The sequence below is a fragment of the Mixophyes fleayi genome, chromosome 10, assembly GCF_038048845.1.
Source record: "Mixophyes fleayi isolate aMixFle1 chromosome 10, aMixFle1.hap1, whole genome shotgun sequence".
Lineage (NCBI taxonomy): Eukaryota > Metazoa > Chordata > Amphibia > Anura > Limnodynastidae > Mixophyes > Mixophyes fleayi.
Genome location: NC_134411.1, coordinates 18,298,867 through 18,315,923, shown reverse-complemented (window position 1 = coordinate 18,315,923; position 17,057 = coordinate 18,298,867). Strand labels below are relative to the sequence as shown.

General features: G+C 37.0%; 1 protein-coding gene across 2 annotated transcripts in view; it reads right to left on the bottom strand.

Moving 5' to 3' along the window:
• LUZP2 (leucine zipper protein 2) overlaps positions 1-17,057 on the bottom strand; it is a 462,788-nt gene that overhangs the window by 122,565 nt on the left and 323,166 nt on the right. For both annotated transcript variants that reach the window (XM_075188001.1, XM_075188002.1), the window contains exon 7: positions 16,532-16,594. In XM_075188001.1, the coding sequence (XP_075044102.1) occupies positions 16,532-16,594 (63 nt within the window). The remainder of the gene's footprint in view (positions 1-16,531; positions 16,595-17,057) is intronic.

Here is a 17,057-nt window from a genome sequence, read left to right as displayed (position 1 = left end):
CACCACAAAAGGTCTGCAGCACCGTACAGGGGGCAAACAAAAAAACAGCACATGGTATTATAAGGACACTACAGTAAACTAATAGCGATGCAAATCACAACACAGCTAAGAATAGAAATACTGTGCAATGGGTTGCATGGGGTATATTCAGCGCAAACTGAAACCTGTGTCCATGAGAGCAGGCACGACTAACAGGGTCAGATTCACTGAAATAATGCTACCAGTAATTGTGATAATAATCCCTACCTATATATATTTAATAGCATCTGGTGACAGGTCCACTTATTGGTAACAAAAGACACATCTGTGCTTATATGCTAAGTGTATATATTAAGCATATTATACTAAGGAATGTCATAGCAGATAAAACACGTACATGTTGAGTTACAATAATCTGAGCTGTCTCACACACAAGGGTAAGATAGGAGAGACGGTATCTGGGAAGTGGGGTGCTGATGAGTGCACAGGAAGAGTTGGCATATGCTGCAAAAGCAGATATTAAATTAGGAATGGGCTAAAAATAGTGGGACTGACTCATTAAGGAAAGTAAAGCCAAAAAATGAGTAACTTTGAACTTTGGTAAAACCATGTAGCAATGCAAGGGGTGCAACTTAGTTTAATATTTTACACATAAGGAAAATACTGGCTGTTTTTTCCTGTAACACACAAATACTTGATAGCTTTATTTGTACACTGAAATTTAAAGCTGATCTAGGACAGTGCCCTATCCCAATCATAAATCTGTCCTCACATTTTAAAATTTACATCCCCCTCCAATACAACATGGATTTGCCAAGGTACAAAGTTACTTATTTTTTTTTCACTTTACGTTCTCTAGTAGATCAGGCACAGTGTGTTCGGGTACAAGAGCTGCTGTAAAAGTTATAGACCATATAGTTGTCCTCTGCATTAAAAGGGATTTTGGTTTTCAATATATTCAGCTTTACAGTATTCTCATGGCTTATTTGCAGTGCAGGCAGACATTTATATTCGGCTGAACCGATATTCATAAGAATTAGGAAGCAACTAGTGACATGAATAAGGCATGGAGACGGGATCTGTTTGCTTTGCAGTTTGCATGCACCTTTCAAATTATGATCTACTTTACATTTATTAACAGCCATTAGGTCCAAATCCACAACATTTGGTGGCAAGTAGTTTATTAGAATTTCCTTAAACCAGCTCCCTAGCCTGCAGAAACAATTGCTTAAACTTTACTTGGGTTAGGGGTTCCGTTTTAACTACATGAATTGATAAACGCAACTACCTGGAAAAGGAAAGGCGATTATATTGTACAAGACTGTAGGGAATATTGTGTTGTCATACAATCATAAAATGAACTTTAAAATTGCTATACTAAGCTTTCAACGCCATATGTCTCTTCATTAGATGCCTAGTGATGGGGAATTAAACAAAAACACACTCAGTGTTGGAGGCTTGTAAAGAGTAAAACGTGAGAGAATAGACATGCAGCAACCCACAGAGGATGAAATTTAATGAGCCGTACCAACCAAGCATTAATAGGATCTCCCCAAACTGTTTTGTCATTGCAAAAGTGAGCAATGTCAGTAAAGCGATTAACTGAGGAATCAATTAAAGTAGCACAAATACTAATTTGAATGTATTAGGCAAAGTAATATTACTGTGGCTCAATCAGTAGCTTTTAATGAGTTATTTAGGGGTTTCAGGTCACATTTAAATAGAATCAAGATATCTTGTTGTTTCATTTGATACCAAACAAGAAAATTTTGCTCTATATTTATAAATAGGAAAAAAACATGTTCTATGTCTAAACTTTAAAACATAATAAGGTGAATATTGCCTTCTGAGTTTGGCAGGTGCCTTGTAGTAACAATAGGTGCTGTTGGGAGACCATGATCTTTCTACTATTTAACTTTTAATTTGAGGCTTCATATCATGACACTACAAATGCACTTTATATATACATTGATCAGCCACAGCAATAAAACCACTGACAAGTGAAGTGAATAACATTGATTACCTCATTTCTATGGCACCAGTCAATGGGTGGGATATATTAGGCAGCAAGTTAACAATCAGTTCTGGAAATTGATGTGTTGGAAGCAGGAAAAATGGGCAAGCGTAAGGATCTGAGCGACGTTGACTAGGGCCAAATTGTGACGGCTAGAGAACTGGGACAGAGCATCTACAAAATGACAGGTCTTGTGGGGTGTTCCCGGCATGCAGTGGTTAGTACCTGCCAAAAGTGGTCCAAAGAAGTACCACCGATGCACCGCAACAGTGTCATGTGCCCCCAAGGCTCACTAATGCATGTAGGAAATGAAGGCTAACCTGTTTGGTCCAATCCCACACTAACTAACTGTAGCACTAATTGCTGAAAAAATAATGATGGCCATGATAGAAAAGTGTGAGAACACACGGTGCATTGCAGCTTACTGTGTATGGGACTGTAAGCGGACACATGCTGACCCCTGCCGAATGCGGCTACAATGGGCAGTCGAGCTCCAGAACTGGAACATGGAGCAATAAAAGAAAAAGGTGGCCTGGTCTGATCATATTTACTTTTACATCATGGTGATGGCTGGGTGCATGTCCGTTGTTTACCTGGGGAAGGGATAGCACCAGGAGGCACTATATGAAAAAGGCAGCATGATGCTCAGGGCACTGTTCTGCTGGGAAACCTTGGGTCATGGCATTCATATGAATGTTACTTTGACATGTATCATCTTCCTAAACATTGTTGCAGGCCAAGTATGCCTCTTCATAGCAAGAGTACTCCCTGATGACAGTGGCCTCTTTTACCAGGATAATACACCCTTCCGCACTGCAAAAATTGTTCAGGAATGGTTTGAGGAACATGACCAAGAGTTCCAGGTGTTGACTTGGACAAATTCTCCTGAATTCAATCCGATGGAGCATCTGTGGGGTGATCTGGAAAAATAAGTCGGAGCCATGGAAGCCCCACCTTGCAACTTATAGGATTTAAAGTATTTTCTGCTAATGTCCTGGAGCCAGATACCAAAAGACACCTTCAGAGGTCTTGTGAAGTCCATGCCTCGATGGGTCAGAGCTGTTTTGCCGGCAGAAAGGGACCTATAGAATATTAGGCAGGTGATTTTAATGTTGTGGCTGATGAGTGTAGATTCTAATTGTAATTTCCTTGGGAAAAGAAAATATCTTCCGAGTCTATTCAGTTTTTCCAGCAGAAATATTAGTTTCACTGGAATATTCATCTGAATGATTGGCACTGCGCCTGAGTCAGCAAAATTGTATAGTACAGGTCGAACAATGCTGTTTGAGAATTAGAATTGACTCAACACGTCTTCTGCTTTTTTTTTAATATACTGTGTATCTTCCGGTGCACATACTACAGATTTAAATAATTTTTTTTATACAAACCCTACACTAATTATCAGCCTGTCTGCATTAGGTGCTGATAGTGGAGATGACAAGGTGATGCTCAATTGGACTTTGCCACCCTAGCTTAAAACTTGAAGGTATGTTCCTGTCTGTGAATAAAAATAGGTTAAAAAAAAAATACAGTGCCATCTGCGCTATATATATACACACAAGAGTAGAAATCCCTTTTATATCTACCACACACCAAAATTACATTCACAAAAGCAGACCTTTGCACTACTAAGTGAACTGATATACCCTATTTCCCCATGTATAAGATGCACCTTTTTCCTAAAAATGTTGGGTCTAAAAAACTGGGTGCGTCTTATACAGTGTCAGTGCTATTTACCTCCGAGTCCAGAATGCACCATGACATTGCTGACAGAGACTCAGCCTCCCGCACCCTCGCTCTAGTCTCTTCTCTCTCGGAGCTGTCAATCACTTTACCGAGAGTTCCGATGAGCGCCGATGAGTTCCGATGAGAAAAGTGTACTTGTCTGCTGCATAGCGTTGTTGACAAGAGACAAGTCACGTAGACACGCTTGGGGCGTGTCTACGTAACTTGTCTCTTGTCAACTACGCTGTGCAGTAGCGCTGCCTTCCTGTAACTGAAGTGGGACTTTACTGTAAACTCTGCTCTAGAGACCTGATGTGAGATCTCTGCCTTTGTAAACTGAAATCACAACCAGACGAGCCTTGTTTCCTCCTGCTGCACACCGCATATAATATAAATGTGATTCGTCATCAAATACAGATGAGGACAAGCTAATGGATGAGAGTTTTGACAGTGATGAGTAGTTTTATGTAATACATTTTTTTTCAAATTTTGAGCCCCAAAATTAAGGTGCGTCTTATACATAGGTGCGTCTTCTACATGGGGAAATACGGTAATTCTGATTAATCCTTTAGTATGAAATAAAGTGCCTAAGAGAACCCGAATTTACCAAAATTCTTCAAATATTAAATTAAATGTAATTTGCTTTACTCAGAGTTATTATTATTTTGTAAGGTGCTTTTCAAAATAAATTTTACTGAACAATTTAACACAGCCTCATCGATATCAGTTTCACTTTGCAATATTCTAAGAGGGAATATTGCAAATTAAGTCTGATAATGATTATTATGTGTGACTTTACTTGACCCACAAGTAAAGATATGGGAAGGGGGATTGCCACTGCATATGTTCATATGCAGATTGTAAACCATGCAATTTACTGAAGGCCAAACCGCACATCAAAGTGCATTATTTCCCACCCCATGGTCTAAAACAGCAATCCCAATTTTTAGACATGAAAAGTATACTATCCAACACATGTATTAAGCAGCCAAAACACATGGCAAACCACTGCTTATTAGTAAAAAAAAAAAAAAGACATGTTTTGGAGAGGTGAGACAACTGAAACTACATGCTGTTTGAGTAATCTTGCATATCAGAACCAAAAAAAATGAAATTCAGAGAAAAAAAATCTCCCTTAAATTATGTAAAAGCCCAGCCTGCTTAACATCGGTCTCAGTCCCCTATGGGGGCAAGGGCAAAATGAATAGGCCAGTACATCCAGAAAGAACCAGCCCAATATGAATAGCTCTGGGTACCTCCTGGTACCTACAGCCGTTGGGTACAAGGATAATGCTGTAAAAATATAATGAACCTCTTGTGCACTTCAAACAGTGTTGGACTGTGTATGACTGGGTATGAAGAAGGCCACGGGGATCGCTGAGGGGGCATAGTCAGCCACTAGAGGGGGTGTGGTCAGTCTGCAGAAGACATGGCTACAACCACAGCTTGAGCCCCCATATAAATATTATTTATAGTAAATACTACTAGTGCATGGAGTTTAATGCACTAGATTGATAGCTGCAATGTACTGTAGGGTAATTACCATAGTTCTGGTAATACATTATAAAATAATGTACATATGTACTTTATGTAAAAAAAATGTAGCACCATGATGGTGAGCCTGTTTGTATACATTAATGCACTTTGATAGGAGACCCTCTTACCCAGTCAGCCCAGTTTACAAACACATCACAGTTACTGAGAGGTGTCTAATGATCACCTCTGCACTCTGCCACACTCCTTCACAAATATCTTCCACTTCCTATTTTCCTGGCTCACTACATACTAGAATGCCACAGACCACACCCCTCACAGACACTAGGCCATGCTCTATATCTGATGGCAACCACGACGGGACCATCATTAAATGCTCCTTCCCCAATAGCCAAACTACCTTCCCATTCACTAGCAGGAACAGTGATCGTTATGCTAAAGCCGACAGTCAGTGAAAGGAGGAAACAGGGACATATCTGGACCGCCCAATTGGTTGATTGGCAGAAGTGAGAATCTTGTTTTAGTTTCCATAGTAACGAACCAAGCACCTGTTCCGATTCTTCTATTTATCCTGGGTCCTGGTCCACCAGGTAACTAACCCTCTAAATGATTCATTAGCTATTCATTTATTATATTATTTTGTTTGTGTTATGTACCACTATCTTGGCACCGCTCTCTGAGAGAATGGGGTGGAGCCCTCAAACAATATGGCCCACCAGGAATTTCCCCAGTTCCCGGTGGGCCAGTCCGACCCTGACTTTAAGTGCCAGCATGCACTGACAGGCCATGACTGTTTTTGCATGCTTGCGCTTGTATAAATAAAGCAATTAAAGAGTAGCAGCCTTGCAATAAAATAAAGAGTAGTGCCTCATAATAAAATAAATAAATGGTAGTGACATGTAATGAAAAAAGAAATAGTGGTACCCCGTAATAAAATTATAAAGAGTTGTCCCCCATAATAAATTAAACACAAAGTAGTGCCCTCATCCTAAAATAAATAGTAGTGCCCCCCGTAATTAAACAAAAAATAGTTTCATGTTATGAAATAATTCATATTGTCTTAATAAATAAATAATAAATAAATTATTATTGCCCTCATAATTTATAAGTAAATGTTGCCTCCCTAATACTTACCAAAAATCTTATTTTTTTGGTATAAAGTGATCCAATGGGAAGAAAGTAATCCATATGGGAAGTAAAAAAGATCCCCTATGTACCAAACGGACTACTTCTGACATGAAATTAATTGAGCTCTACATCCAAAACCGCTGCTTAGTAAATTTCCCCTCATGTATTGCTTGTCAGTAACATTAACGAGAAAACAAATTTCCGCATCTATGGGAATCTGCAGACATCCAATGTAAAATGAAAATAAACAACAAAACAAAACTCAGGACTTTTATGTAGTATGATTATATTTAAACATTTCAGTCTGATAAACTTTCTAAACAGCTCATGTACATTTTGCAACTTGTCTAACCATATTCAACAACTGAATCAATAAAACAGGAAGCACACAATAAACTCTTGACACCCATATGATCCTAAATTTGCTCTGTCCAACCTTTGCTTCTTTCTGGTGCCAAATGCAGAAAGACAGGAATTTTAATTTATTCATACTAGTCCTATACAGCTATTTATAATTATAAAACAGTTTCTATTTAAAATTGCAAATGGTTAAAGCCGCTCAGTCACAGGGAACACTGGAGGAAATAGATATGAGCAATATCGGTGGTAATCGCTTTTATGATTACCACCATAACGACACGAGGACTCCTCCAATAAAAAAACGAATCTGTAAAAAAACGATGCAAAGAGAAGCAGACAGAGGTGTCCGTCACTAGACTTTAACGTCATTGCCGCTTTAAATTAAAAGGGATAGAAGTCGCACTGACGTTAAAGTCTCCTGACGGACACCTCAGTAGTCGGAGTCACTTGCAGTCAGCATCCTGCGCCAACCGGACTTCTCCAACGTCGATATGCAGGTAAGTCTGCTTCTCTTTACATCGTTTTTTTACAGATTCGTTTTTTTATTGGAGGAGTCCCCGGCATCGGAATATTCAGCACCTATAACCGTTACCCAACCCGTGCAATATAACTACCCATGGGTCAAATTGCACAGATCCAGTCATTTGACTATCGACCATAAAAAAATGATAGAAGTTATTTTTTTTTCCTGGTTAGGTGATGACCAAACACACATGCGGTGTTACAATTCTGTTCCAAAACTAGATTCTTGCAATGACAGCCATGAAGCCAGAAGTATGATGAAAACACAAAAACTATTCATTGCAGCGAGAACACAATTCAGGTAATGCAAGGTAAAAACAGATCAGGTAAGGCTTGCTAAACAACCAAACCTCTGGGTGTGGCAGGATACCAAGTAAATGATATTGAAAACAACACAACAGGTAACTTAGCTGAACAAAGATTATCAGCGATGGCCAGGAATTCACAGGAACTGTAAGTTTGCAGTATGTCCAAGCATAAGACAGATTTCAGGTAAACCTGGTGACTGGGTACAAGTGCGTAGTAAGTGGTTACTGAACAGCAGGTACAGGCAAGAGCAAGGATTTTTTACATGAACAAAATATAGCATTGCAGGTAGTCAAAGGGAAAAACAAGCAATGACCAGCAAGGTGCCTAGTGGGAAGCAGGCATACATAATCAAGGACACAGGTGTGGTAATTAACAAGGAGCATAAGATTAACTCCTGCCAGTGAGGGGAAAATGTTCAAAGGTAGAACAGCAGCACCTCTGGTGGCATAGAGTTACTGCAGCCAGACACAAAACAAGGACAGAGACTTAACACAGAGTCCTAACATGCAGACAGGCATCATGTGCTGACCATTTATTCCATTGTGAGTGACCACATTCAATTTCATTGGATCAGGTTTTGATCACTCGCAATTATCATTTGGCTTACACCACCATTACAATCTTTGGCAAAAGTGGATAAAAAATGACATAGGCCTTGTACTCACTGATGTTAATGCATTTGCTAGCTGTTTAAACTATAGTACAATGCATGTAAATGACTCTGAAAATAAAACCAATTGTTTCCAATATCCCCAGACACACACAGTTAATATTAGTGTTTGGGTTTTCATGTTTTGTGTTTGTATTACTTTTTTGGAATGTATCTTGTTCAAATCAAAGCGTTTACCTCGTTACATGCTTTGGTGAAGTGACCGCTAAGGACTTAAAAAACCTAGTAACAAAGTCTTAAAATAAGGACTTGCTTTGTTTTTTTTGGATTTGCTTTTCCAAGTTACTACTTGCAGCTTTCTGATTTTAGAGCTTTGTTTAATTATTTTTAAAAAACGATTTATACCTTCATATTCAAGACAAAAGTTTATACACTGTTAGTGATGCAGCTGCTCGCACATTGGAAGTAATTTATTCTAATATAAAGGGGCATGCAAAAATATATGCGTGAACATGCCCTTGCTGTCATGGGTCTACTATGTTAAACCACCCCTTCAGTTCAAAATCCCATCTCTCCAGTCGGAGGTGCAAGTGTCAGGTGAGCAAGTCTGCATGTGTGCATATGCATGCATTCTATTTCTGGGCAGGGACAGTGCAAATTTGTGTGTTTTACTCCATGCAAACTGACATACTTCCCATTCTGCATCCATCCCTAATTGTGGAATGTATGGAGCTTGAGACACATATGTCATGCTCCCATATACACAATTAGTAATACTATGGGGCGAATTAAATTGGCCGAATTGCTGTAAAAAGTAACGCGCAGAGCCAGATTAAGACCTCATGGGGCCCTAGGCAAGATACTGGTTTGGGGCCCCCTCCCTAAAAAACTCCATAGCACTATATTTTTTAGCATAACATATACCCCTATTCAGGGGCTGGCTGGCAGACTCTAGCCCGGGGGGCAAGCATATAGCACTGGCCCATAAGTAGAGGCCCATTTTTAAAGGGTGGTCTCACCGCTGGCCCTGGGAGGGCCCTCTGGGGACCACTGGGCCCTAGGCAATTGCCTAGGTTGCCTAGTGGTAAATCCGGGCCTGGTAACGCGACCTGCGCACTATTACCGTTATTACGGAAGATTCAACGATGGCTTTTTGCTTCCAGCTCCCTGAGCTGCAAACAGAAAACTGGGTTAAATTAACCATAATAACCATAGTAGGTTTAAAGCTTCGCTACTTTGGGGGGAAATGAATTCCCCCCCCTATAACTCTAAAAATATTCTGCCATCATAACTTATACTAATCCAAAGCAGGGATACAGTATATGAATTGAGCTATTGTAAAATAGTTTCATTAATTGAAACAGAGTCTATTTCAACAAGTATGAGTTGATCTTTTTTCATATATCTAGTCAATAATGCTGTTTTATAATGAATTCTTCAGTGGCTTTGAGACCGGTTTTATAGCTCTTAACACAAGAAACAACCTGCTAATTTTTTTTTTTGTCTATTTTCTATAGATGTTAAAACCTTCAGAGGGCCGGATACTGAGTTGAACACAAAAGAACCAACTGTAAAATTGCATATTTACACCCATATACTAAGTCTTAGTCATCCCAAGATGCCTCCAGTTCTGGAACTGTAGCATTTGTGCCAGATTAATATCAGGAATACATCCAAAAACACATACACACACACAGCCAGGGCATAAGCACAAGAAAAGATTGTCAATGTCGACTTAATAAATTTCAATTTGGGTGGCTATTTTATGAGGGACACAGCAACAACTAATGTGGGACAAGTGATAGAAATATAATAATTATTTGATGGGAAGAGAATAAAGTATCTTGCAGGTATAAGAAAGTCAAAATGGTTTATCCTCTTGTGAGCCCAACAATTATCTGCAGTTATCACAGCATTAGATTCAGAATTGATGATCAGTGTGAATTAAATACTTATGAAATATCAATACATGAGAGCATAGTGACCAAATAATAGCTACAGTGAGGGCAATCTTTGTTATAAGAAATTGGTCGCATTTTGTTCACAATCCAAATGTGGGAGGAAATGAATCATGGTAACAATATAATTTTAAACTATGTTATAAATTAGGTGAGACTCTGTTAGAAATGTAGAGAAGCTAATTAAGAGTGGCTAAACTTTATTGGCCACAATTGCTAACTAATGAATGTGGAAACTAGACTTTCCATAAAAATATATTACATTTTGCTCACAATGTTGCAACCACCCAGTTATAAGGCTTTATAATTAAAGGGGATAATATATTTATAAATCATTGCTACAATCATTAATCCTGAGAAATGTGAACACAGGTGCAGAGAAAAGTCAGGCTGAGTGGCTAATCCTCATTGTTATTACAGAGGATAACTGTCCTCATTGCAGTAACATGAAAGTGAAAATCATTTAATGATCAGTGTAACTGAAGCACTTAGCCACTAAATTTCGATTGTGAGCAGTATCATTGGTCAAGCAGTAGAAATAAAGATTATATCTGAATGAGAGATTGCTACGTTTGTCAGTTTGCTGTATGTTCTAACCCCTTTGTGGAGCCTTACAAATAAAAAATAATAATGATACTATAGGACCAACCAATTGGGTTTTTAATTAATGATATGGTTATTACACATTTATCACCAATTGCACCTTTGTCTATTTATTGTAATACCTTGCTATGATTACAAATGGATGGATGGCTGATGCTTGATATGTAAACAATCCTTTTAATCATTAATATAAAAAAATAACATTTCTATTTGCTAAAGATAATCAATAACGAAAGCACCTATCAGCTTCAGAGGTGAATTTGCCGACAGCCAATCAGAAGAAGCTAGCTACTGCTGGCAGTAGTCATCATCAGGGAGTATATGCACTAGCCCTCAGGCAAATGCAGTTGAAATGGCTTTGACAGGTGTGTCTGTATTTGATCTTACTCGAACACATCCTCACTGGACTTGACCTACGTTAGACCGCCTTTCTCGTCTCTCCAGTCACAAGCAGTTGCAAGTGTAGATGCATTAAACTCTGCATATATTGCTATGCAAACACGTTTAGTGTTGTTTTTCACAGTTATATATTAAAGGGTGTCACTCTTGCTGATCATTATCCCTCAGACTATATTTTCAGCAAACTGCAAAGTACTGCTTATTCAGAGCAACATAGCAATAGAAGTTCAAATTCATATAATTTATCTTAATTTGGTGTACCAGAATTACTTTGACTGGTGGTTATTCATTTTTTGCTAATGCTAAAACACCTAATTACCTCTGTGAGAGTTGTTATTGTCCATGTTCCGTGATACTTTATAATTATCACTGCTTTGTAATTATTAGTTATACGATATTGAACATCCATTGTTCAGTGTTCCAACATCCTCTTCAGCTATATCCTTTTGTTTGTTCTATTAATAATGCTATTAATAAAACATGCTGAAACAAAAAATAATGTGGTGAAAAGGTAAACTTAAAATATGACTTTTAAGAATCCTGGACTAAAATGTAAGTAATGAAACTCAAAGAAATGCAGCTGTTGTACTCTGAGCAATCATAGTAGAAATCCATATAGTTGCAGAGGGGAATAAAGAGGAAGAGAGTGCTAAAATGAGCCAAAAAAGTTATGTGGAACAAGTTTTCTTTTGCTTTGGCAACATTAAAAGATTGCAGAGAGAGAGAGAGAGAGAGAGTGCAACCCCCTTCCTCTGTTAGCAGCAGCAGCACTTGAAAATGTGAAATATATAATACCCTCATGTAGTGTTCCTGTTGACACAAACTCAGAAGCACCAATAAAAGCAGTATTTGTTTTTGGAAAAAAACTAGATATTTATTTACTAGTATCACTAGACAAACTGCAGTTTTCAATGATTAGGGGAAAAAAGCTAACATCACTGGCAGCCAAAAGTGTATAATTACTAAATTCTGATGAGCTAATGCACTTTTCTTAAGATACTAATGATGATGACGATAAGGCATAGCAAGATAGGGAAAATAATGTTTGCTTACATTTGGTTAAAATGAAAATACAGATATTTGAATTGAAGTGACGATGATGATAATTAATCAGTTAGTCAGCATTTTTCTCCTCAGTCAAGACTGACATCTCCCCCTGTTCACTTGGAATACAGTGATTCTTGGAGTGAAAATGGTATTATTTTCTGCTGCTGCATTGCCTGCCAGTTAGCAGTAATGATGGTAGTCATGAATCTGTTAAAATTGGTCATTGTATTTCTGGTTATGATAAGTAACAGATTATTGATAATGGTAACACCTGGAGTTTTAGGAATAAGAAACATGAGATCAGCAGGGAAAAAAAATGTTGCTGCAAGAAATGCTCTTGAGAAAACATAAGAAGTCTTTAAAAATTAAAGCAGGAGCAAGACAAGTACTTTCAAATCAATAGTAAAAGGTGTCTGTTCAACACCGTATGTAATAAAGATAGTGAGATAAGAGAAAAAGATTGAGAGACAACAGATGTATACCTGGATCAGAACACAGGATTGTACATCAAGTATAAATCACACTGGAATACATAGCAGTGGCAAACTACAATATACAAGTATTGATCACAACAAGAAGCCGCTATACAAAGGTCCAGACAGGAAAAAAGATGGCCAGCAAACATTGGCAATCTTGAATTTCCACTTTGGGTCACCTCGTGTGGGTGCAATAGAAAAGTTTAAGGTTTTGTACCCCTTACATTTTTTTTAACCTAATTGACATTTCCATTTGGACTGTGGCTGGAAGATAAAATTCCTGTTGGATTTTCAAAGGTTAAATTAACAGATGTTTATATTTCATTTCAGTACAGTTTTAATGCATGTATGTCTTCTGGCTCATGCTTAGCACACAAATGCATCCAACTAAACATGAGCCCTATGGTCATTCATTAAAGCTAAATTTTTACTTATTTTAAAATAATTGCTGCTGGATTCTAAATTTGCTTATGCAGGCTAACCATAAATTTTCAAAATCACTGAAATTTTAAATTCTAAAATGATTGTTTATTTACCATTTACATTTCTATAGGTGTCTCTCTCTTTATTGGAAATGCACTGCAGCATCTGCATACAATGCATATTTTACATAAATTAAAACTACAAGAACATGGCCAGCTTTGATTCATTAGATTTAGAAACGACTTTGACTTCATATGAAACAAAGGCAGGAAGGAAGAGCAAATGGGCAGTATGTTGAAACTACCCAAAAAAGTTTATGAGAAAGTAAATGCTGGCACCATGAGGAAATGAAGGGAGACAATTTCAAATCAGATAACGAATCTTGTGATTCAGCAGCAGGAGGCACAAACTAAAATAACTTGTATGCTTGAAAAAGGTCTGTGGGTGATAACTTGTAACTCCAAATAGAGTAATGCAGCAAGGTGGTCCAAACACAAATGCCAGTATAAGGCCAAGTGGTGAGCAATCAGATCTTGCTAACTTTTGGACAACACTTTTACACAGTTGTAGCAAACTATGTTTCTCCATAACATCATGAAATGGTCAATCCAATGTAAATTAAATTCTCTCTCTTAACAATCCCTCTATGGTCCTGTTTTCTGTGCTGGTGATGATGATGACTGTGGAAGAGAAATACTGGTGCTTAAACCTAGCGTGAGCTCACCCTCCTCCAAGATGTGACAGCAGAGCTTATGACTCTTCTAATCAGACATGGAGAACTTTCTTCTGAAGTATAGATGTCAGGACTGGACCCTCTGTCACGACTCGATAACACATCCAGGTGAATCATACAGACAGGTACTAGGGGGCACTTATACCCAGGTGACATCCTGATTTACCCCATTACACTGGGGCATGGGAGATGAGTCAAGTGACAATCTCAGAGTATTGCACAGTCCTGCTAATTGGTAGCTTAAAGAAAACACACACAAAAAAAGGTACTGCTTAAGGATAACCATTCATGCCATACTTCACACTCAGAATGAGGCAAATGATGAGCAAAGCCTTGTCTGAGAACTACACACAGCTGTCAGTGCTTTGGAGTAAACAAGAGGAACTGGTGCTTCGTTCACTTTTGCAAGACCAGAAACAATCCTAGGGTCAACAGGAACGAAGTAAGCATCTCTAACATGTATGACTCCTCCACTGAACCATGTCTTACTAGGAACAGAAGCATGAGCAATAGCTATATATTATAACATTGCAGTACTATTCATCATGTTCATCATCAAACTGTTATGAATAGTCATTGTAATTTCCAAAGTACTTTCTATCCATCATTGCGAGGACCGTATTTATTGTTCTCAAATATACAAATGTGTCACTAAATAAAGTTCTGCATAATGATTTAATAAAGGGGATGACAGAGATTCACAAGTTACATTATCATCTGAATTTCCAACACGGGTTAAGCTGGGTAAACACCTATACAATTATCATGCTTAACACACAATAAACGACCGTTTGGTGGGATATTGCAACAGTGTGCATGCACCCATGACACATGTTTATCATCAAAGCACATTGCATCATTTGGTTTGGTTTTCTAAACATCCTAAATATCAGATCAGCAATGGAACAATGTCAGCCAAATTCGAAAGTGTGTACGCATTCATGACCGTCTTTCCAACACTTCTTCCGATAATTCCTCCTACAGCGTTGCCTTTGTGGGCATGCATATTTAATTCTATAATGTTGTCTCCTACGTGCTGTGTTTTCTAAACGTACAACATAAGCACATGTTATTTTCACAACAAATCAATAGAATGTTATTTACATGCTCTATATGCCATCTATTTTTTCCTGTATCCAAGAGTATGCAACATGAATTGTAAACACATACAGACTTATATATTCTCAATAAAGTCTCACTTATTGATGTGCTATATGTAAATTTCTTACATTTTGCTGTATCCACCAGTATGCAATGCTTTATGTTCCTGTGCTACAGGCATTATATATATATATATATATATATATATATATATATATATATATATATATATATAGATAGATATATATACATCTATATATATATATATATATATATATATATATATATATATATATGTATATATCTATATATATATATATATATATATATATATATATATATATATATATACATATATACATATATATATATATATATATATATATATATATATATTTATATATATATATATATATATATATATATATACACTCTACTTTTGTACTCTTCAGCTGCATTCTATTCTGTACATGGTGAGTGCAGAGGATCTATGTCTGTTTCTATATATATATATATATATATATATATATATATATATATATATATATATACCACTCTACTTTTGTACACTTCAGCTGCATTCTATTACCTATTATGACCAGTATAAAACATATGGACAAGTCACCAGGTTCAGTACACATAATTTAGAGGAGGTGTACAGACTGACTAGTGACAGCAAAGAAACTGTAAAAAAAAAATATATTTTTTTGGCAGTCAGTGTGCAGAAGTAGAAAATAGACAAGGTCAGATGCCAAGGTGTTTGAACACATAAATAGGTAAGGACTAATACAAAAATAATAGATATCTGTTCTATTAAAGCACTAAATGACACAGAAGGGTGAAGATATGGGCAATTTGTACAATACAAAAAAGAAACCTATTTGACCCCTATAGATGATTGATTCACTATACGGTTAAGTAATTAGGATGTAGCTATACGAAGTGTGCACAGAACAGAAGTGAAGAGAAATATTAGAAATGTCAGATGCCTGGCCACTGGTAAGTCACAGCTCACAACACAAGTCACGATCTCAAAGAGGATCTTATACAAAGGTTTTCCCTAGATTAATCCTGGAAGAATTTATGACAGAGAGGCTTTTGTTATAAGTCATGTAACATTTGTTGATGTTTGCTGATTGACATGTTTAATGCAGTGCAATTGGTTTCATTCTCTAAGAGGCATATAGATTATTTAGTGAATTTTGGGGAATCTGTCTGATTGGCAAATCGATTAGTTAATTGCAAACTGCTCAAATTTGGCCAAATTTCTCAATCAGCCAAATCAGTTTGCCCATCTCTAAATAAAAGCTCATTTAAAAGCTCTTAGGTGATTTCAGACAGGATATGCTCATTAAAATACAGGAAGTTATTATTTTGTTTGGGTGTTTAATCTCATAAAATTAATTTCAGAAAATTGTTGCAATCATAAAAGTCTATTTCATTGTGCTACCAAAAAAAAGGATTTTCTATCCAGAGAAAAATAATGTTATATGTACTAAGATACACAAAGGAGTTACAAGTGATTCTCAGTTTAAGCAACATATTCCAAAGCTGTTAAATGTGGTCTGGTCGTGAAGGTATGAATTAACCCCAGTCATGAAGATTTTAAGTAAATACAACCATAGACCTAGATTTAATATATAAACTTACCTTTGAAACCAAATCCTTCTTTCCATATCGAAGCTCTTTCAACTGGGCTTGTATTCGTTTAGACTGGAAGAAAACAAAACACAGCTAATAAACTAGATGCATTGCAATCTTAACTTTAGATTTCCCACTTCTTGCCATGCAGTGTAGTACATCAAGCTTTATCTGACCTCTTCGTAAGCAATTATATGCAGTCATCCTTGTGGAATAACTATTCTGAAAACGCCAATACACTATAACCATGTCAAGTCCTCTGAGCATTAGCAATTCATTCATGTACATATGACTGAATGGTTAAAAGCAGAGAAAAATCAAACTCTATTCAATGTCTTATTGCTGGAAATTCTAAATAATTTATATATGAATAATATTGGCTATTATCAAGACCATAATGTAGTTGCATTGTGTGTATGATATTTTTACCACACCACTGTGAATTACTATAAAGCATAGTTGTCAACATTGAAATATGTCCATCTACACCTCTCTAGTGTAAAAGGAAAAGTTTAGTAACACTATGCATAAAACG